Source organism: Symphodus melops (genome assembly GCF_947650265.1).
Source record: "Symphodus melops genome assembly, chromosome: 6".
NCBI classification, from domain to species: Eukaryota; Metazoa; Chordata; class Actinopteri; order Labriformes; family Labridae; genus Symphodus; species Symphodus melops.
Window position 1 is genome coordinate 26,025,367 of NC_136696.1, and position 22,030 is coordinate 26,047,396.

The 22,030-nt window shown below is 44.0% G+C and overlaps 2 protein-coding genes across 5 annotated transcripts in view; both read left to right on the forward strand.

Moving 5' to 3' along the window:
- The first annotated feature begins 475 nt into the window (after nt 1–475).
- Nucleotides 476–7,819, forward strand: LOC306825444 (proton myo-inositol cotransporter-like). Its single transcript, XM_079346216.1, is given in 14 exon segments — nt 476–830; nt 934–1,409; nt 2,311–2,354; nt 2,356–2,471; nt 2,901–3,109; nt 3,209–3,317; nt 3,474–3,637; nt 3,860–3,974; nt 4,324–4,449; nt 5,620–5,738; nt 6,078–6,230; nt 6,372–6,544; nt 7,478–7,546; nt 7,637–7,819. Coding segments are annotated over 14 exon segments (1,923 nt in total). The 5' UTR covers nt 476–801; the 3' UTR covers nt 7,658–7,819.
- A 2,440-nt stretch (nt 7,820–10,259) lies between these two features.
- kif21a (kinesin family member 21A) overlaps nt 10,260–22,030 on the forward strand; it is a 46,109-nt gene continuing 34,338 nt past the window's right edge. For 2 of the 4 annotated variants that reach the window (XM_079346960.1, XM_079346961.1), the window contains exon 1: nt 10,260–10,689. In XM_079346960.1, coding sequence (XP_079203086.1) covers nt 10,646–10,689 — 44 coding nt within the window. In that variant the 5' untranslated portion in view covers nt 10,260–10,645. The remainder of the gene's footprint in view (nt 10,690–22,030) is intronic. The other 2 variants (XM_079346963.1, XM_079346962.1) reach the window with 1 other exon arrangement.

A 22,030-nucleotide genomic window follows, 5' to 3' on the forward strand; every position in this document is an offset into this window, starting at 1 on the left:
GTCACGTATTTTGAGTCAATGTTTACATTTTAAGCAACAACAGAGTCACATCCTGTTGGCTTTTTTTTAAAATCACATTTTAAATACTTTTAATACATTTTACTAGTATTGAAATACTGATCATTTAAATACTGTCACATTTTAAATGTGTATAATTTATACATTTTCAATAAATCTTAGTCAGCCGAATTGCAGATGCGCTCTTTAAGTTGCGTTTACATAAATTTTAACTGCTATTAAGCATGCCAAAATTCAAGGATTTACTAAAATATAATTTTTTTAAAAGGAGTTCGGCGATGACACGGGGAATTGAGTCAGCATAAAATATTTATGCAGCAGCTAATCATTTTTGGATTAATTTTTGTCACGTAAACATTTATTATCAGCATTTATTTACATCAAATATGTTGTGTTTTTACGTCTTTTTTTTTTTTTTTTTTTCTGTTTGGGTCGTTAGATGACGTCACGCCAAACATGGCTGCACGCAGTCAGTGGAGTTGGAGTTGATCTGTGCGTGGGGAAATATTCGCTTTAAAGTCCACTGTTTTGTGTCAATCACGTCAGTTTGTGCAGCTTTGCAAAAAAAAAAAGTAAATCCTCGTGACTTGATAGTGAAGTCTGCTTGAGCAGCAGGAACAAGGTACAGGCAGCCGCAGAGACTAACCACGAGATGTTATCAAGCTGACAATGTCTAGACAGAGCTTCCTAATACTGATTTTTCTCTCTCTCTCTGGAGCTAAGGTTTTAACTCTGAGCTGGGATTACTGGGACGTCTGGTATTGTAAAGGATGTTAAACTAATATGTCCTTCAACTTTTCTTGTTTGGACGGGTTTGTGTGCACTATGAGGAAGTCTATCCTCACTTAGAAAGAGGGGTAGGACTCAGGTTGTCAAACTTAACCCCTCGGTGAACTTTTCCCTTATGTCCTGCAGCTACGATGAATACAGTTTGACGCATACAAACATCCTTATGGGAAGCAGGGGACAGAAAGCAACTGAAGATGGACAGCAGAGTCTCACTGGATCTCCATCCGGACACTCTGCCACACCTGGGGATCACTTGGACCACGATGCCTCCTCCACATCCACGTTCATGTACGTGTTGACGTTTTTCTCCGCCCTGGGAGGTTTCCTCTTCGGCTATGACACCGGGGTGGTCTCCGGGGCCATGCTGCTCCTTAAGAAGGAGATGAACTTGACCACTCTGTGGCAGGAGGTTCTGGTTTCCAGTACTGTCGGAGCTGCTGCTCTGGCCGCCCTGAGCGGGGGCTTCTTGAACGGGCGGCTCGGACGAAGGATCTGCATTCTTTTGGCCAGTTTTATCTTCAGCATCGGGGGCGTTGTCCTGAGCATAGCTCCCGATAAGGAGGTGCTGCTTGTGGGCAGAATCATAGTTGGTTTGGGCATAGGTGAGTTTAAAAGAAAATGTTTTGAATCTTTTTTTTGCAGCATAACTTCTCCTACTGTTTATGATTTAGAGACATATTGTCACTTAGCATTTTATCTTCTATGTCATCCAGGAGCTGTGACCACACATGTGAAACTCCACATTGTCCGACTGAAGTTTAAATGCAGACACAGCAGAATTGTTGATGTCTGTTCCTGCGGTCACAGCTTCTTTCCTTACCTGAGAGTGAGAATTAGGCTCCGCCCCCTCATCACTCTTTCAATTTGCTGTATCTCTGTGTTATTTTTTTTTTGGGGGGGGGGGGGCTTTTTTGCCTTTATTTGAAAGGACAGTGTGTAGAGTAGGAAACCAGTGAGAGAGTGGGGAATGACGTGCAGCAAAGGAGCCACAGGCCGGACTTAAACCCAGGCCGCCTGCTTAGAGGACTATGTCCTCAGTACACAGGGTTTGACCTCGCTTTAATTTCTTGTGCAGTCCCTGCATCTCTGAATTCTTGATCATTTTTCAGCTTAAATGTTTCTTTGACACACCAGCTATAAGAATTATCAAACAGTAGTTTCAATAAAGGCAACTTGCAAGATGTGATTTATTTTATTTTTTTACATAATTCCTGTCAAACAGAAAAATAAATTTTGTAGCTAACGCTAAGCTAAGTCTAAATGTGTATTATAATGTAAGAGATGAGTGGGTGAAACTTCCAGCTGTAACAGAAAAAGAGACTGGGTGCATGTAACTATTTAAATGTTAAACTCTAAGCTGCATATAATCATCTTATGAGCGGACACACTGTGTGTTTCTGCAGACATAAAGAACGGCGCTGTGGATCATGTCACAGAAAGAGCTCCAGTCACAACATGTCTGATATTCAAATGAAGCTCTGCTTTGTGTCTCTTACAAACTAGGCATCGCCTCCATGACCGTCCCTGTTTACATCGCTGAAGTTTCCCCCCCCTCACCAGAGAGGTCAGCTTGTCACCATCAACTCGCTCTTCATCACTGGTGGTCAGTTTATAGCCAGCGTGGTCGATGGAGCGTTCAGCTACATGAGTCACGGCGGCTGGAGGTGTGCCTTGTTTTTACACAGTTTTATTCATTCTCTCTCTCTCTCTCTCTCTCTCTCTCTCTCTCTCTCTCTCTCTCTCTCTCTCTCTCTCTCTCTCTCTCTCTCTCTCTCTCTCTCTCTCTCTCTCTCTCTCTCTCTCTCTCTCTCTCTCTCTCCTCTCACTCTCTCTCTCTCTCTCTCTCTCTCTCTCTCTCTCTCTCTCTCTCTCTCTCTCTCTCTCTCTCTGTCCCTCTGTCACCTCAGACACTGACAGAGCCCACTCAAAACGTGAACACATTAAAACATTTAGTTGAAATAGTTCTAAATTATTCTCTATCTACAAAAGAGGTCCACCAAGCAGCAGCTGCGTCTTTCTTTCCATCTATGCAGGATGCATTCATGCAACATTCAAAACCCGAACCAAGACTTGATTCTGTCTCTGGACTGCAGGTACATGCTGGGTTTGTCCGTTGTCCCGGCTGTGCTGCAGTTTGTGGGCTTCTTGTTTTTGCCTGAAAGCCCCCGCTGGCTCCTCCAAAAGGGCCGGAGCCAAGAGGCCCGACAAGTCCTCAGTCGAATCCGAGGAGACCAGGTCGTTGACGAGGAGTACGACCTCATCAAAGCCAGCATCGAGGAGGAAGGGACAGACACTGCAGGAGGTGATAATACTGATAAACATACCCAAAAATATTTAAAGAAGTAGAAGATACCTGAGTGACATTTATGTCGCCTTTTTTTTTTTTTTTTTTCCTTTTCAGGAGGCCTCGTTATTATGCAGATCCTTCGCCACGGTCCGACTCGCAGAGCCCTCATAGTGGGCTGTGGCCTCCAGATGTTCCAGCAGCTGTCTGGGATAAACACCGTCATGTAAGTCATTAATTCATCACGTTATTTTCTCCTCACTGACTGAAAACGTTACAACCTTTCATAAAATCTCAAATCTTAAATCTAGCCCTGACTGGTCTCCGTTTGGAATTGAAGTAGATTTTCTCTCGTCAGTAAACGTCTTCCTTCTTCTTCAAGGTATTACAGTGCGACCATTCTGCAGATGGGAGGGGTGCGGGATGTCAAACAGGCGATCTGGTTGGCTGCTGCAACTTCTGCCACCAACTTTGTGTTCACCATGCTTGGAGTCTGGCTCGTGGAGAGAGTGGGCCGCAGGAAGCTGACCCTCGGCAGCCTTCTGGGTTTGTAACTTCGACAACTGTGTCACACTTTTTACTGGACTCACAAATCAATAGTCACGTTCCTCAGTTCTGCATCGGTGCGTTTACAACAGACAAACGTTTGGGAAGATTTGTTTGAGTTAATACCCGTCTCAAGGTCGTTGTTTTTTTGTCTGTCGGATATTCAATACTTTAATTATCCTTCTTGTCTCAGAGTTTAATTTAGTGTGTTTTCTGATCCAGGTACTGGTCTGAGTCTGGCTCTGTTGGCCATCGGGTTCTTGCTTTCTGCTCTAAGTTCTCCCCCCGTCACCCTCCACCCAGCTGATCCTCAAAACTCAACCTGCAGACTCTACGGGTAAGAGAGCACATTTAAATTCCAATTTACTCAACATTAACTGCTCGTTTGTATTTTTAAAGATATGGCAGCATTTTCCTGAAAGGAGCCGTATGTAACTCTGACACCTAGTGTTTAAAACGGGGTACTGCAGTCCTAATTCAAAACATTGGAGAGAGCCGTCTCCCCACTTTCTCCTCTCTCTACGTGCCTCTCTGGACATCGATGTAAACCTTCAGTATCTCTGTTCTTATCACGGCTGAGTGCTGACACAGTGGTGTTCGTGTCTGTGTCTGACGCTTGTTGAAAACACGTGTGCATGGATGTTCTTACTCAGGGAGAGGATTAACATTCCCCTCTTTCCTTACAGGTCCTGCGAGCTCTGCATGCTGGATCCAGATTGTGGATTTTGTTTCCAAGAAAACGGCACCAGAGTGTTCGACTCGTCCTGCGTCCCTGTCAATGAAGCGTCCACAGAACACGCCTCGTGGGGAAGGTCAGACAGCGAGTCCACCAGAGAGTGACAACGAGTTACATGTTTGTCCCAGTACTAAATGGAAACACTGAGCTGATACGACAGTCATCAAACACTTGCATCCTCAAAAACCTGTTCAAGTGTTTTAGAGACATTTAACTAGAAATGTTTACCAACCTAAAATCGTTTTAAAACCTGAATTAAGATCAGTTAACCATCATGATCTTATTGCTTTTTTTTTTAAATGATGTCATTTCTGGTTGTTATGGTCCAAGTTTAGGCAAGTTTATGTGAATAGCACATTTCAACAACAAGGCAATTCAAAGTGTTTTACACAAGACATAAAAAGCATCATGACAGAGGAAAGAAAAGAAACATTAAAATAGAAAATTTTAAAATCACTAATACTATTGGAAAAACAATTCAAATAGAATTAAGGAAAATTATTTAAAAAATGTAAAGTTCAGTTGCAGAGTAAAAGATTAAAATTGTTTAGTTATAGGCCGCTGTAAACGTGAATCTTTAACGTGGATTTAAAAGAGTTGAGAGTTTCAGCAGTTTTTTGTTCCAGATATACGGAGCGTAGAAACTGAATGCTGCTTCTCCATGTTTATGTGTGAAACTCTGCCGCATCAAGGACTTCCTCCTGAAAGAGACGTTTCATAACTTCAGGGATGTTCCTGGTAAAACACAGTTTAAAAATAGAGGTAAAATCAAGGCTTTTAGATTGATGTGAAAATTTAAAATAAAAATAACCCATTGAACACCAATATGTGGAGAAGGTATGAAAAACATGTATTTACCTTGAAAAATGTTGCTTCTTCACGTAGCTCAGACTCCTGTAAGAAGTAACCTCCTACATGTAGCACAAATGCTGATTGGTCTTCTCATTCTCCTTTATTTATAAATACAGAGCGTAGAGAGTTTTTTTTTCTTTTTTTAAGATAATGATTTAAGATTTTTTTTCTGACTGATAACAACCCTGTTAATCCAAAAAAAATCAGAAGCTTGTTTTAGTCGGCTGTAGGCATTAAGTTTCAGTCAAATTCACTTAGACTCCTCTGAGCTAACGCTAAAGGAGTAGCATTCTCTTAATCATTTAAAATGAGGAGAGTAGACATCATATAACTGGTAACTGCTTGAAAACTATAACTTTTCTGACTGTTTGGACGGATCATTTCTTTCATCTAGGTGCTCCAACCAGACAGAGGAGGCTGACAGTCCAGTGTGGGCCTACAACTACTGTCCAACATCAGACTCCTGGATCATCCTGATGGGCCTCATTCTCTACCTTGCATTCTTTGCTCCAGGTCAAAACAATTGATCTCTTTTGTTTCTTAATTTGAAACATGTCTTTACAGTTCTGTGTAAATGTACAGACTGTTTCCAGGTTTTAAAAAAGATACCTGGAGCTTGATAAAACAGAAAACCTTGTTTATACTTGAACCTTAAACTCTCCGTGCTAACAAACGCCTGACCGTACCTTGACGAGGTCGAGGGTTTTGCCCAGTGACACATCGACATGTGGCTGCAGGAGCTGGGGACCAAAACCTTGAACGTTTGGTTGACAGATGCCCGACTCTCCCACTGAGCCACAGTCAGAATAAATAGTTTCCTCGTGTGTATTTAAGAACGACTGTCTGTTTTAGGTATGGGTCCTATGCCTTGGACGGTGAACTCGGAGATCTTCCCGCTGTGGGCACGCAGCACGGGTAACGCCTGTTCAGCCGGGGTCAACTGGATCTTCAACGTGCTGGTGTCTCTGACCTTCCTCCACATCGCAGAGTTCCTCACATATTACGGTGAGACTGTCAGGAGGTCACACTTACGCAGGCGTGGTCACTTTAAAGGCTGTCATGTTGAAGCAGTTATTGTGCAGTCATGAAGAGCGAGTCGCTCAGATAGCTGATAGTAATGTTGATCGTGTAAATGTCTCTGCTCAGGGGCGTTCTTCTTGTACTCGGGCCTGGTGGTCTTGGCTCTCCTCTTCGTCTACGGCTGCCTCCCAGAGACGAAGGGCCTGCAGCTTGAGGACATCGAGAACCTGTTCATGGGTCCGCTCTGCACCTGTGGCGCCTCCTCGCCCAACGACCGCCGCCAAGTGCACTACATCCGGGTAAAAGGAAACAACTACCTCCCCTCTGACAATGAGGCCTCTGATGTAGACTAGACGGGGACCATTTCTCTCCTCTGGCCTTCTGGTTTTCCTTTGTGGGGAGGAAAAGGGGGCGGCGCTGCCCCCTGGTGGCAGTACGGTGACTTTAACTGACTCTTTCCCCCGTGCTCAGGCGGATCTTTTGGTTTTCTTTGTCTCATCTGGGAGTTTGGTGTTCTCTGATTCGGTACACTTTCCTCCTTCCCATCATGCTCTCTGTCATCGCAAAAGGGGATCATTCGAACAAAACATTCCAGTGTGGAAAAACGAGGGTGAGCAGGGATCATTTGATTTATTAACAGATTGATTATCTGTGATTTCACCAAGACGACCAGCAGATCAAAGTCTCTTTGTTTTATTGAGAAACTGAGTGACCTTTTTTCTAACTCTCAATTTTCTCTTTTTTTCTTTGTTTGTAACAAAATGATGATTTATGTTTCCCCGGTACTGTAAAGACCTTTTTGTATGTTTTCAGTTAAATAATCCACTCGGTGTACGACACCGTCTCTCTGCAACAGTGATGAATGACCCAGGGGGGGGGGGGTGAACGTACTACGAAGCCCGATTTTAGAGCCCGGTCTGTTGAACTGGCCTCATGGTTTTAAATGAATGAAGATTTTAGATCCACAATGTGGGAAGAATTCTTTTTATTTTAAGTCATTTACATATCTTGCACGCTGTGAGACTCAAATCAAAACACATTCCTGTTAAAACAACGAACAAGGGTTTAGTCTGTTAATCGGGCCGGAGTGAAACTAAATGATCAAATGCTGCTTTTGTCTGTACAGAAGAAGATACTGCACTCTTTTTATTTGGGTAAAAGAAAGATTTGTATATGACGTCTGAATACTGCTTGAATAAGTTGCACGACTCTTGATTATTATTATTTTTTAGCACACTGCAGAATTCAGCCAAGCACAGTACGGATCGATGGAGTCAGACAGTGCTATATCTTATGTGACTGTAAGTACAGGGTTAAGGGTTCAAGTCTGCGTCTCTGTTTTTAATACAGTGCTTCATGTCACTTTCATTTTTCTTGTCTTTTTTTCACAGCTAAGAAACAACGACCCCTGAACAGCTTTAAACAATCTGTGATCTTACAGAGTGTCGGTGTGACATATTATTGGAATAAAACTGACAGGTCACTTCGGCTCTCCATTAGTCCGGCACTTTCCATGTTTGATGATAAGAACTGTTACTGACACTTTGAAGAGATTATTAAATGATGGTACTGGATTGGAGCATTGACTGGCGTGTTTTCTGCTTTTACACGTGGAGAGATGTCAGAGTGGGGCTGCTACACACTGCTACTGCTAGGAGCGCACCAAAGCTGGTTTTTGGGGGGTTCAGTGCCTTGCTCAAGGGAACCTCGGCAGTGCTGAGGAAGTTCCTTTCCAGCTATCAGAACAAGTTCCATGTCTTTTAGCAACCCTCCAGTTTCCAACCCTAAGTCCCTACAGACTGAGCTACTGCCAAAAAAAGTGAAGTGTTTCAAATGCAGCCTTGTTTTCATGAAAACATTATTTCGGTGCATTTGATTGTAGTTTTTTTTTTTTTTAAACGATGGGTCTCATTCACTCAACTTTTTCTTCAAATCTTGAAAAAGATAAGTCTTCACTGATTTTTTAAGGGGCGTGCTCGAGCCTCAGACTTATTCACACCTGTGTTCTCTAACTGATGAATGTCAATTTCATTGCAGGTTAAAGAGTTTGCAAATCAGCATGTGACCGTCCCCAATAATATATCAGGGTTGTGTGTTGATGGAAATGAAAAAATGTGCAAAAAGAGAAACCAAGAATGTTTTTTTTTACCTTTGATGATGAAGATGGATCACAGGCTCCACACACACACACACACACACACACACACACACACACACACACACACACACACACACACACACACACACACACACACACACACACACACACACACACAACTGAAGTCAGTCTGAATTAAAGGAACAACATGAACTTCAGAATTCATAGGACATGTACAACCAAACCAAAAAGATGTGTGATAGTATCAGTTGTGTTTGGGGATCAGGGAGACAATGAGACAGGAGCCACAGGTCGGATTCGGATCCTGGTCATCTGCATGGAGGACTTTAGCTTCCGTACACGGGGCTTGTGCACCTACCATATTAAGCTATCAGCGCAAAAAAAAATTCTCTCTCTCGTTTCTGTCCACTGTCCGATCTCAAAAAAAATAAAATAAAAATAAAAGCAACAAAAACGCAAGTCTTTCTGTTTTCTCCTCTCCGTTCAAATGTCACGATCCCCGCCAGTCATGGCTGATGGCTGTCAACAAATATGTCTCGTTCTCCTCAGGGGCTCTGTCTGTCCTATCTCCAAATAAAGGCAAAAAATAAACAAAAACGAGTTTGGTTTGGTTGGTGGGGTATGTCAGGCTGTTTTAGATTGACTCTCAAATTCAGTGCTTGTTATTAATGCTAATGTTGACTTCATGTCTTGTGCTTACTTATAATCTGCCATTAAAGCTAAAGTGTATCTTCATTGTATCTGTTCAGGCTAACCTAGCCTAACAACAAGGTATACATTGAACAGTCCAACAGAGTGACTCACTAAATGTCCTCCACAGTCTGTTCTATCTGTTTTATCTCTATGCTGCTGCTCTACCCAGATAAAACAAACTTTGAAGGACATCTTGTGTGGTGACTTTTTTCTGTCTCAATGAAAAGTGGTTGATGTCGTTTCTTCTTGTTATAAAGACTAATGGCCACAAGGGGGCACTAACAGCTTGTAGAAGTGAGAGACTGTTACATTACGTTACATGGACCAGCAGGTGGATTTGATGAACTGACTTAATTATGAAAACACTGTCGATCATTTTCTGCTCTGTGTGCCCTTGAAATGACCCCCGGGAACAAATACAGTTTTTCAATTGAATATAATTCCGTTTGTGTGAGTATCTAGTTGACAAAGTAACAACGTTTGTCCTGACTGTTTCAAGCTACTTTCAAACAGAGGAGAGACTGTCAGGCTTTCTTGTAATTTATTATTAAGAAGGCTATTATATATATATATATATATATATATATATATATATATATATATATATATATATATATATATATATATATATATATATATATATATATATATATATATATATATATATATTGTCAAAACATAAACACTGAGAACTTTTGTACATTACCTTTTTTGCACCATAAAAAGAAATCATTGTAAAAGAAGAACTCTGGCTTAATTAGCAGAAAAAGTCAACGATGCCACAAGAAATGTGCAAACAGGTGATTATAGTTTAATAGACTTTAGTTAAGATAAGATGACAGTGAGTAATGTGTTTGACCTACTGACTACTTGACCTACTGGTGACTAATAACTATTAATGTGTTTTGGACAATTTTTATATTGTGATTGTGAAAAATGTGTCCAATGCCTAATTGTAGGCCTTTTATGGGTTAGGGTAAGTATACTTAAATTTATCATGCTTTTACAATATAATAATGATAGATAGATAGATAGATAGATAGATAGATAGATAGATAGATAGATAGATAGATCATATACATAAATAAGTACCCTGTCATGACGTCACCTCGCAGACAACCTCTCCGGCGAGGGCGTGGCTTGCTGACGCATTGCGGCTCCCTCCCCGACGCGTAAACGGATCAGAAAGCAACGCGGTGCGCGTGTGTGTCTACTTTTTTAATGTGTGTGTGCGTGTTGACGCGCGCGTGCATGGCTCACCTATCAGCAGCAGCAGCAGCAGCGGTAGATGACAGTATGCATGCGGGCTTGAGCCAGCGGAGCTGAAGCATCTGAACCGGACTGCGCAGAGATGCGGCGCACGTAGACGCGACATGCTGGACAACACCGGCTCACCTTTTCGTTGAAGTCACCGGTTCAAACACCGTTGAGATAATTGTTGTTTGTTTTGAAATGGCGACGCTGCAGTCGAGGTGAGCGGCTCCGTTTCTCGGTCAGCTTGCCTGCCTGCGGAGACTGTGCGCACTTTTATCGCAGCCTAAACAGTGAATTTGTGTTGCTTTGTCATCGCCTGCCGAAGAAGGGAATCATGACGACGGGACAGGATGAGAGCACGGTCCGTGTGGCCTTGAGGTAAGTCACTTCAATGTGTTTTATTTAGCAAATGCGTAGCTTGTGTCATAATTGCCCGGTGCCACCTGTCAGTCAGCGCCGCGGGCCCAGCGAACACCTGCAGGTCAGCAGCAGCAGCATCTGCTGATTCACACACAATTGATTTATAAACGATCAGCCTCATTTCATTTTAAGCCCGGTGACCCACTTCCATCCGGGTTCCTCTGGGTACTGCTCCCGACTTCTGACTGCAGATTTTCGGTCTGTTTGTGGGATCAGCACTTGGACAGAGTGTGATGCTCTGTGTGTATTTTCTATCTCTGCACAGCACCAAGAAGCATCACACCCTTTTTGGCAGGTGCAATGTGGGGCAGTCTCTGTGCAGCACACTGTGGCTGTGCATGAGGAGAGATGATATCATCCTTTGGAGCAGAGAAAGAAAGAAAGAGAGAGAGAGAGGGGAGGGGGGGGAACAATCAGCCTGTGTGTCTCAGAAAGCCTCTCCTTTCCTCTAAGCCTCTCCTGCAGAAAGGACAGTTAATCAATGAAAGAGGAGCTTCACTGACCGCCAGGTTCTGAAGTAAAGGACAGCAGAGCGTTCAGTGCAGCAGCTCCTGTAACATTGACAAGTCTGCTCTTTGTTTGCAGACACGGGGACAAAGCTCAAGTGATTCAAACAGTCTGTTCAGACCGGACAGAATCTGGGTTTCTTCTCCTGCACGGTGCATGGACTGGATGTGCTTTTGTGCTGAAGTAGGCCGCTCCCACCCAGCTGGTGAGGTGGCACTGTGACAGTGACAGTGGCATGATGGGAAACCAGTCTCCCTCTGTACTTCTCACTCCGAGACCCCTCATGGTTATGAAATCGCAGATAATGGGCAGTACTGTTGCATTCATGTGCTCCTTTCTCCGTCTCCTCCATGCCTTTTGTTTGCTGACTGTGCCTCACACTGGCCCCGAATGTACACAAAAAGTGCATCATCATTTTGTGTGTGCTTCACGTTGATAGCTTCCTTGTTATCACACGTGGATGACGGTTAAAATCCCTATTTTGATGCCGAACAACAACGACACACATTGTGGATCTGCTTTGTTTCTTGGTCTGCAGCTTCAGGATGACTTGTACTTTACCAGACAAAGATGAACTATGGTGATGTATGTTTGGCAGTAATGTCACATACAAAGGCTTTTTAATGTTATTCTCAGATAAATTTGTTGCTTTTAACACGGAGGCAAATACTCTCATTTTTGTGTCGTATACTCATCGTCTCTTTGTCCTGCGATTTTAAGTCATTCAGTTACCGTCAAGTCTTTGCTAAGGAACACCCCCCCCCCCCATGTTTGACAGGCATGGTCTCCCACTGTGAGGTGCACGTGTGAACAGCAAGGTCAGGGGGATTTCAGGGGACGTCCTCCTGAAATTCACGAGAAATGTTCAGGAATGCATGCAAGTGAAAACAGCCGGCGACTTCATTTAACAAAAAGCAGAGAAGAAGAAAAAAAGCTTCCTTTTTCTTCCCCAGACGAAGACGTCTATAAGAGAAATGTGCGGTTGTGTTCTGTGTTTTTCAAGCTTCAGCATTTAGACTGAAACCATGAGCTTCTTCTTAAGCAGACATAATTCAGCTTAAAGTGTCGTCACTGCTGCGTCTTAGAATGAAATATAACAACACGAGACTCATAAAACTGACCTCCGTCTGATAGAGGGAATAATAACTTCATTTATATGGTGCATTTAAAAACACAGGTTTACAAAGTGCTGTGCCATACAGCTACAGCAGGACTAGAACCCGAGCATCATAACAGAACATGAAATAAGATCAGAAGGACCAGGAACTGCAAACAACACACACACACACACGCACACACACACACACACACACACACACACACACACACAAACAGGATCCTGTGGACATGCATGAACGGGGCGGGGTCAGAGTGAGAGAGCTGCCCACAGCCAGCACTCCTGAGCTGGTGGGGCGTTTGGTGCCTTGCTCAAGGGCACCTCGGCAGTGGTCAGTAAGTGACCTGAAGTGATCTCTCCAGCTACCAGGCCAATTTCAGTACTTTTCCGTACACAACTCCCTGCAGATTGAGCTACTGCTGCAGTCAAATCCAACAATACTAAATAAGAGCAGCATACAAACAAGAAGAGCAACATGTTGAACAAATGAGGACGGACACACGTAAGCTCAAATGTCTGCTCAACACTTTTCTCCAAAGGTCCTTGTCTTAAAAATGACATCTTAATTCATATTATCAAACCGACCCAGAGAGGTACACTTGATATTTGGAGCTCTAAACTTTGACTAATAATCTACATCTGGAGTTGTCACGATGTCATTCCGACACCTGAGGGAGTGTGGTAATTATCAGCTCGGCCTTCACACGTTGACTTTCCCTCTCCAGGACGCTCGGGCCCCGGGGCGTGTTGGAACTGCTACCAACTGGTGGAAGAGTTTGTCAAGACCGATGTTGACAAGTCTCACCATGCACGTGATGGGACATCCCCCCCCCCCCCCCCCCACTGGGTGTGACTCTTCATTCTCTCAGCTGTTTGAACTCCACATGAGCCGAGCCAGCTCTGATCTGTGTGCTTGTTTAGCGATCTGCACAATAAAATGATTGTGTTCAATGTTACTATCTCTCTTCTTGCTTTTCACTGAAACACATCAGTAACATTTGATGAGAAGGCAAACAGTCATGGTGCTGTGCATTCACCAGTTAGCTGGTTAATCATTGAATGAATTAATGTCGACCAAAATCATAGTTTTAATATTTAGTTCCTATCGGCCACACCTCCACGCTCCTGAGACAAAACGTGCAGTTTATAAACTGGGACTTGTTATATTTATGGAGGTCCTTCCGAATGACACTGTCATCTATAGTATTATGTAAGGTTTTGTATTTTTTTTCAAGCCACATTCCCAGAGGCTTTAATCCGTAGTGGCTGATCCTGGATTGCATGTTACCTGCAGGCTGCTTGCATAAAGACTCGAGTGCTCCTCTCGCGGTAGTTAAATCAGTTTAAGACCTCGGATTATATCCACAGAGGCCGTCCTGTTCTTACCAATATCTCCTCAAAACAACAGCTTTTAACCTGTGATTGTGTCCATAGTGTGTGTGTGTGTGTGTGTGTGTGTGTGTGTGTGTGTGTGTGTGTGCGTGTGTGTGTACTTGTGCACAGAATGGATGGGAGTTGAGAAAATCCTCACATGGGTCATGTGAGCGTCCTGACTACAGTGCAGGCAGCGTATTTGCACAGTGACAAAAGTTAGCTCTGGAGTGGTCGGTGTACATTGAGGGGAGGGGCTCAGGTGGAGCTGAGGACTTGTTGAACCTGCCTGCTGGGAAGAACACTCGACTATACGACAAACATAACGCAGCAATCGTTTCTTGTCAGAGTGGTGACAGGCGATCAAAGTGGGAGGGAGTGGCTTGTGTCTGCAGAAACAGCTTCAGTGTGCTGCAGCTCAGCCGCTCATTAAGCTTTCAAAACAAGAAGTGGACGTGTTGCATCATGAAAGTCAGTCTGCCTCGGTTTTGTTTTTGTCCCTGCGCGGTGTTCTGACGCTCAGCTGAACAATGACGCTAATGAAATGAAATCAGTCTTTAACCCTCTTAAGGCTTAAGTTACAGGCCTGCTTTAATGTAATGACACGGAGGCATGCAGCGACTGGTATGAGTGGCTCAGTCTAAGCCCCAGGTTGAAGCTCACGAGCCGGCAGTATGGAGGCAGGGTTAACTGTGTGTGAGAACGAGCTGGTTAAATAGAGCTGCACCATTAAGCAGATAGCTACTATTACTTAATGAGCGGAGCAGGCCGGGCTGGAACTCACATGACAAGAGGCGGCAGCTGACTGTGGCTGTGTGCGTGTGTGCGTGTGTGTGTGTGTGTGTGTGTGTATGGGGGGGGGTTACAGTGTAAACAAAGGAGGGGGAGTCTCAGTGGCAGGGGCGCTTCTAGGCCCTGTTGGGGCCCTAGGCAAGCATTTATTGGGGGGCCCTCCAACCAGCATCCATTATTATTATGTCACAGCAATACTGCATGCAACACTTAGCAGGGCATTTAAACTTTGGGGGGGGGGGGGGGGGGGGGGGGTTGCATGCCTTGCTTCTTAACAAGCAGCGCCTCTGCTCAGTGGAGAAGGAGAAGAGCTGCTGTTGGAAATAGAGAGTGCACCCCCCAAAAATGTCATTGAATGGTGTCAGTATGTATTTTAAAGGACATCATGCAGCGTTGAAATAAAAAATAAAAAAATCACATAATTAACCAGAGATGGTTTTTCTTCATAAACTGTGACAGCAGATAGAGGAAGAGAGCGAGCTCTCCACGTGGGCAGGCCCAGTCGAGGACAGGCAGAGCACCATGGGAGCTCAGATGGGTGACGTCGGTTACCCCTGGCATCACTATGCAAACACAAAAAAACCCCGACGGGTCTAAAGCCTCTGCAGACCTCGTGCTTTGTTCACATCCACTGAGCCCAGTCTGTCTGTCAGGAGCAGCCACTGAGCCGTGTGTGAGGCTCTCCTCCTCCTCTCATTGTTGCAACTCTTAGTCTGCTTTAACATTCAACTCTGTGCTGTCCGACTTCTTTCAGAGAAATCCTGCTCTTTAAACACAAGCGCATGTCATGAAGACGCATAGCATGCACGGTTGAAAGCCATTCCCTGTTTCACTGCATGTAACTGTGTTGGATGTGAGACTGACGGGATATTTAGAATAAAACAAGTTTATTTATTGCAGATGATTTTAATCATGAATCTGCTGCTTTGGTTCGTCTTCCATGACGACAAGTTAAACTATTTCTGGATTTCAGACGGAACAAGTTGTGTACAGACTTGACCTTTGTCATGAAGAAATGGTGAAACTGTGCTTCTCTGTTGGTCAAGAGACCGTTTGATGTGTAACCACTGGAGCACTTAGACCTCCTCAGCCAAGAGCTCATTTGTTTGTTTGTTGGGTCTGGACCAAAATTGAACGGGTTCTGTGTTGGCTCTACATCCATGAACCAAGATTCATGGACACGCAAGGACAAGGACATCAGAGAAGAAAACTGCAACCTTCAGCTGCAACAAACTATTCCTCCTGACTGACCAGATGCACAAGATCTTTAATGATCCACCTGAGCCGTTTAAGTATTCATAAATGTTCAGGCTTCATCTTTAGATGCTCATCTTGTTGTTGTGCTTTTGTAGGTCATAAAAAAGGGGAATCAATATCGTTTCAGAAGCTGTTTAAAAATCCTCTGAGGAGCTTTAAAAAGCTGAATCAATAAATAACCAACATCTGACACTGAGGCTGTTTGAAACCCTTCGACCTGAGTGTATTTAAATCAACAGTGCAAACTGAGGAAACTTTGCTTCAGGTGCTGCCTGACTTGGTCGTCAATAAAGGTGGATTTTCTTTGTTGAGAATCCTCCATGTTGCCTCTGGGGAGCCTGGCGTTGCTCCTTTCTTTCTTTGTGCGCAGCGATGATGATCGTTGCCTCCGACCTCTCGTCGTTTCCACCGCGCTCCCGAGTTCCTCCTCTTCTGATCCACGAGCTTTTATTAGAGGAGAAGCCCGAGGGGGAGCTCGCACCGAGCTGTGCTCCTGCTCCACACATGCCACATGTCTTTCCAAGTGTTAGCCAAAGTGTTAAAGTGTTAGCCAAGTTAGCCGCTCGGAAGCTATGAATAACACCTAGTTTGCCCGCAGCGCTGGTTGATGGGAGCTTTTTAAAGGACGCCGCTCATTAAAGTGTAAAATAAACTCACACTTAGTGTTTTATGGGACCATGAGGAGTGCACTCAGGCTGCTCACTTTATAGTGATGCTGTTAGCGTTGTGATGGACCAAAGTGTGTGTGTGTGTGTGTGTTAGCGTAGCCTACAGTCCACGTTTAGCCTTTTTAAATCTAAAATAAAATGAGTGGAAGACTTCCTATTTAAAAATGTCCGAGGTCCTGGGGTCAAGTTTTTGGTTTGTTTGTCAAAGGTCGAAGAAATCTGCTTTTTTTTAACAGTACAAATAAAAGGCTGCACATTCTCATATCTGAGATGAAGAGTTGAGTGTTTTTATTATTTCTGCCCCCCTGAATATCTCAAATACATTTTTGTACATTTTCTAAACCAGTGGATCCTTTTGGACCACCTTCTCCTTTCCTCTCTGATCACTTTATTGACCTGACCTACGAGTGTGAAAGCGTAAAGTTGGACAACTTGACCATCATAAAAATGCTGCGACTTGTTACTTTGCAGGTTTGCTGTGTCATCGGCTCCGAACATCCGTCCAATAAATCACTCGATCACTGCAGTCTGCTGTTTTTTCCTTTTTTAAGATTTGAAAGCTGCTAGATTCTAGATTCAAATAGACAGACGAGTCTCTAATTTACTAAAACAGCCGAACGAGCAGCTTATAGAACAAAAGAAGACTTTTTATTTTATTTACTGTCCCCGATGATGACAAACACAAACGTGTATCTGTGTTACAGCCTGTTATGTTTGTGACGCTCTGAAAGCCAGTTTCAGTTTTACGCTCGTGAAATGCAATCGTTGCTTTTTTTTTTTTTTTTCTCCAACTCTCCTCCGACAGTCTTTGATTGCTTTGCCTCTTCTATGTCCGTACCAGCAACACAAAGTGTGTACCTGCCCAGACCAATACAATACAATACAATACAATACAATACAATGCAATATAATACAATACAATGCAATAATATTCTGGCTCTGGACAGGTCGGCAGAAAAAGAAACGTTTCTACTTTGACGAGTGACAGACTCGTCTCTGCTGCAGAGAGAGTCCCAGTGATCACATGATCTTTAGTAACTGATTCCTTCATGATGACAGGCCGTCCTCTGACGCCGTGTGTAATACGAGTGAAGCCCGAAAAAACATTTCCAGTGTTCAGCCGTCATGACCCTCTTTCTAGACAGAAGGCTCTGGGGCTGCCAAGACGACACTAAGCATAGCCTACACTTAAACTCAACTCGCCCCCAAAAATAGCCTGTGGTCGGGCCGCAGCATTTCTCAGAGACCTCAGTTATCTATATCACGAGCTCGGAGGAGTCAGCGCATTTCAGCCGCACGCATCTGCACCGCTGCAGAGAGCCGCTCGCACGCTCGCACCACATGTGGACACTTTTATGACAAGGGATGGACCCCCCCCCCCTCCCTCTCATTGTGAAGCCCTTAAAAAACTAGCTGCTCATGCAGAGTGGATTGGATGTAATTGTAGAGTTGCTTACATGTACGCCACACCCGCTCAAATACGCCGCTGTCTCTTCACTTTCTTCAGTTGTTTTCTTCCTCCCAGTACAGATCTGTCCAGTTAAGGGCTCGACTGAAACGGACGAGAGGTCTAAATGTGGGACCGGTGCCACGAATAGGATGTGGATGTAACTTAACTTCCATCACCAAAGTGACAGCAGAGCATCCGGAATAGGCCTCAGACGGTCCCAAATAGCCGTGTTTGCACAGGGAGCTGCCACCTCCTTATTTATGTCCAGAGGCTGTCTCTGCACTTCACAAGTGTACCCATGTTATTTTCTGTTAGGTGAGCCGCTCCGTCACATTTAATGGTGTCTGTCCATTAAAATGTGATATGTGACGTTCACTAAATCCTTCATTTTTAAATCAGTCTTATAAATGGCCTAATGGAGATCTTATACTTAAAATATATGTATGAACATAGGGGGGGGTCCCAGTAGCTTAGTGGTTAGTTTGCTCGCCACATGTACAGATGGTGGAGTCCTGGAAAGCAGACTGTCTGGGTTTGAATCCTTCCCACATGTCGCTCTCTCTCTCTCTCTCTCTCTCTCTCTCTCTCTCTCTCTCTCTCTCTCTCTCTCTCTCTCTCTCTCTCTCTCTCTCTCTCTCTACCACATTTATCAACATTAAACACTTTTAAACAGACATATTTGCAATGCAAAAGTCTCCTCACACCCCTTTTGTGCCGTGCACGTGTCACAAACTGTCCTGTGAGGGACCGTCTCGCACCTTTTTCGAGAAGGTGGAAGCATATGCAAATGAAGCTTTAACACCTGCTGGCGTCACGCAGCAGCTGTCTGCATCTGCATATCTCTGAGGCGTGTGTAATTGGAGTTTTGCTGCAGGTGTGAACTCTCAGCGTGGGCGGCGTCTGAATGAAACGCCTTCTGTGTTGATTGGCCGCCCGCTGAGAAATAATGTAGAGAACAAATGTCTGAACGTATTTATGTGACACAAGATGCAAATGTCTAACTGTGCAGCCGGACTGACTTCCACTCCACCTCCTCCGTTGCTCGTGTTTGCCTAACCCATTATCTGCTATCTGGCTGCCTTGAAAGCTACAGATGGCGGCTGGCTGATGTGTCTCACACACACACACGCACACGCACACGCACACGCACACACACACACACACACACACAGCATGTCCACATTGCCTTTGTGTGGCTGGTCGGTGGTTGACTCAGAGATGGGGCTCCTGTGTCAACAGCACATGGTTGAATGACACTGCAGTCTAAGGCGGACTCTGTCATACTGACAGTCTAACCCTTCTCTTCTTCCATTCTGTTACTTGGATTATATTGCATTATTCTGCTCCGTGGTTGTTGTTTTGTCGGCTTCATCGTTTGGTTCTCAGTCGGCCTCACATGGACACTCAAACCAGCCGAGGTTGTCACTATAGAACATTGAACATGTGTGTTTTTGTGATCTAGAACCAGGCAGAGAGGTGGAGGGAGGCCGAATGCATCTCCAGGCAAACAGCCTACAAGTAACCAGCTATCAGAAGAAGAGCGGCCCGTGATCACACAGTTTCTTCTTCTTCTTCTGCTCCAAACATTGTGATCAGTTGAAACGCTTTGTGGCGTTTCTAAAGTCTGCTGATTTTGCACGGCCCTGCTCCTGAGTGATGTACGTGTAACCACCTCCTTTAGTCGTATTTAGCCACGCCCCTTTTTATACAAATGTATAAATGAGTAATTACAAATGAAGAAAACTCACCCCTTACAGTTTGTATGACTAAAGTAATAATAAGCTCAAAACACCAAAAACATTTTGGATTCCATTTGCTTAAACTTTAATAAAACGTGTTTTCTTTGAAGCCTCTCGTTTAACACTTCAGCTGGTTTGGGTTTTCTGCAGCCAGAAGTCGTAAAAAAAATCACAAAATGGGCCTGTAGGTTCAAAATGATAGAAAAACAAACATCTAATAAATAAAACTATAAAAGTATTTTTAGGTAGGTGCAGAAGCTCTTGTTATGGAGGAGTCCCAGTGTGAATATCTTCATCACCTTACACAGCTATTAAAAATAATCTCATTTGATTTGAGGCTGCTCCGAGATGCTCGACCTCATATTTCAAAGTGTAATATCGTGATACCAAAAGCTGTTTACAGTCCGAGTTTATGTGTTGTGCTCGATGATCCAGGTTTAATTCAACCTCCGAGTATTTAAATGTGCTGAGCGTTTCCTCTCCCAATAAGGAGACATCGTGCGACCAGTCCACGAATAGACTAAATAAAGATAGATGCTCCAACATTAGTGCTCGATCATTGAAGTGAATGGTGTCAAACTCTCCGACATTTTCAGCAGCTTGTTTGTGGCAGGTGAAATATAAACATGTAAAGTGAAGAATTTAGTCAGTGAGCCTTTTTTCCAACTTTTGCCCTGAAAGTTCCAACCTGGTCTGTGCAGAAACCTCTGAGTCTCTCCGTAGGTTCGCAGTCTCTGGGAAAAGTAAAAATAATGTTAGCTATCTGTGCTCTGCTAACGGTGCTAATGACAACAAGTCATTATCCAACACAAAACCTGGCATGCAGTAAGTTTCTTATTCCACTGTTCCCTGTAAAAGAAGCACCCACAGAGGTTATCAGCAGCTTAAAACTCCATGTATTGAAAATTCATCAAGCTTATGTGTGCATAACATGCTCCACTTAGAGGAAGACACGGTCGATGTTCCCTCGAACCCTGACCCCAGCACCACTCGCAGTCCTTCCTCTCCACGTTGACAGCCACAGATGATCCCTTGCTGACACCTCCTGTTGGCTAACCTCCCCCCTTCCCCAGCCCTGCTCCCCTCATGATGACGGGGCGGTCTGCTCCCTGACCGTTGACCTGCAGGAAGCAGTAAAGCTGTTATCAGCGTGCCGCGGGACTTGGCGCAGCCTTGTTTGTTTTTTGAAAGCACATTTTCCGAAAGGCTCTCAGGGTCTGGGATCAGTGGGATATCCAAGCATATCCCGAGTGTTATGAGAGGAAGATGAACCAGTGAGCTCAGGTCAGCTGCAGCTGAGCAGTGTGTGAGTGTCCATGAACCTTATGTGCAGATTATAAAACACAGCAAATGTGTCCCAGCAGATGCAGGGGTGTGTGTCTTATCTCTGCCAGCTCTGACCTCATGTATAAAAATATGTGATGGATCAGCTGTATGTGCTGTTGCTCTATTACAAAACCATTGAGAAGTTCATGATGTGAAAAACCTTTATACCAATAACTCTGACTAAGTTCAGTCTTCTATGAGCGACATATCGGTTATTGATAACGCTTTTCTTTAGATGTCTGTGACTGATGACTGTCAAAAGTAATGAGTTCTGTTTAAATGTGTTGGTTTCTTGTTTAAAGATCATCACTTTCAAAGAGACAGATAAGGACAAAATAATAAAGTGTAAGGGAGGAATAAAAAAACTGGACATGCGATCATTACGGATGTTCCTAGTGACTGATTTCTCATCGATTTAAATTTGGACCAGTAGACTAGTTTAAAGTTATGACTCAGAAAAGAGCAGACTAACCCTTTAAAGTTCACAGATTATGCTGAACACACATGACCGAGTTTCTTACGCATGCGTGTCCCTACCTTGTCAACAAACCCTCCCAATCATGAGAAAACTCCATCCTCTCCGTCTTTAGCCTGCTCCTTTATTCAGAAAATGTGTGCTCAAACAGGCTGTTTTGAGATTTTCCCTTCATGACATCACAAAGGGCAGTTAGCCCCTCCCCCAGATGGGTGACACTCCCACAGCTAGGTGTTTGTTCTTCCCTCTGAGTCTGCCTTCTCACCGTAAACAATAGGGAATGGAGCGAGAAAGCACCGAGTACACCCGAGCCCTTCCAGAGAGGGGGCGTGGTCAGATAGCTCATTTACATATTTAAAGCTACAGACACAGAAACAGCCTGTTCTGAGCAGGGCTGAAATAGAGGGGTTTATAGACACGATCAAATACAGGATCAGAGTGGATTTAGAACAGGACACTTCACACATGTTTTGAGGAGCTCTGAGACTTATTTACATTTGTTTAAAAGGAGGATAAAATGTGACCTTTGATTGTTTACTTGACTAACTGCAAACATCCCTCGTGATCATGAAGCCTGTTGTTTCTCTGTGTAACTCT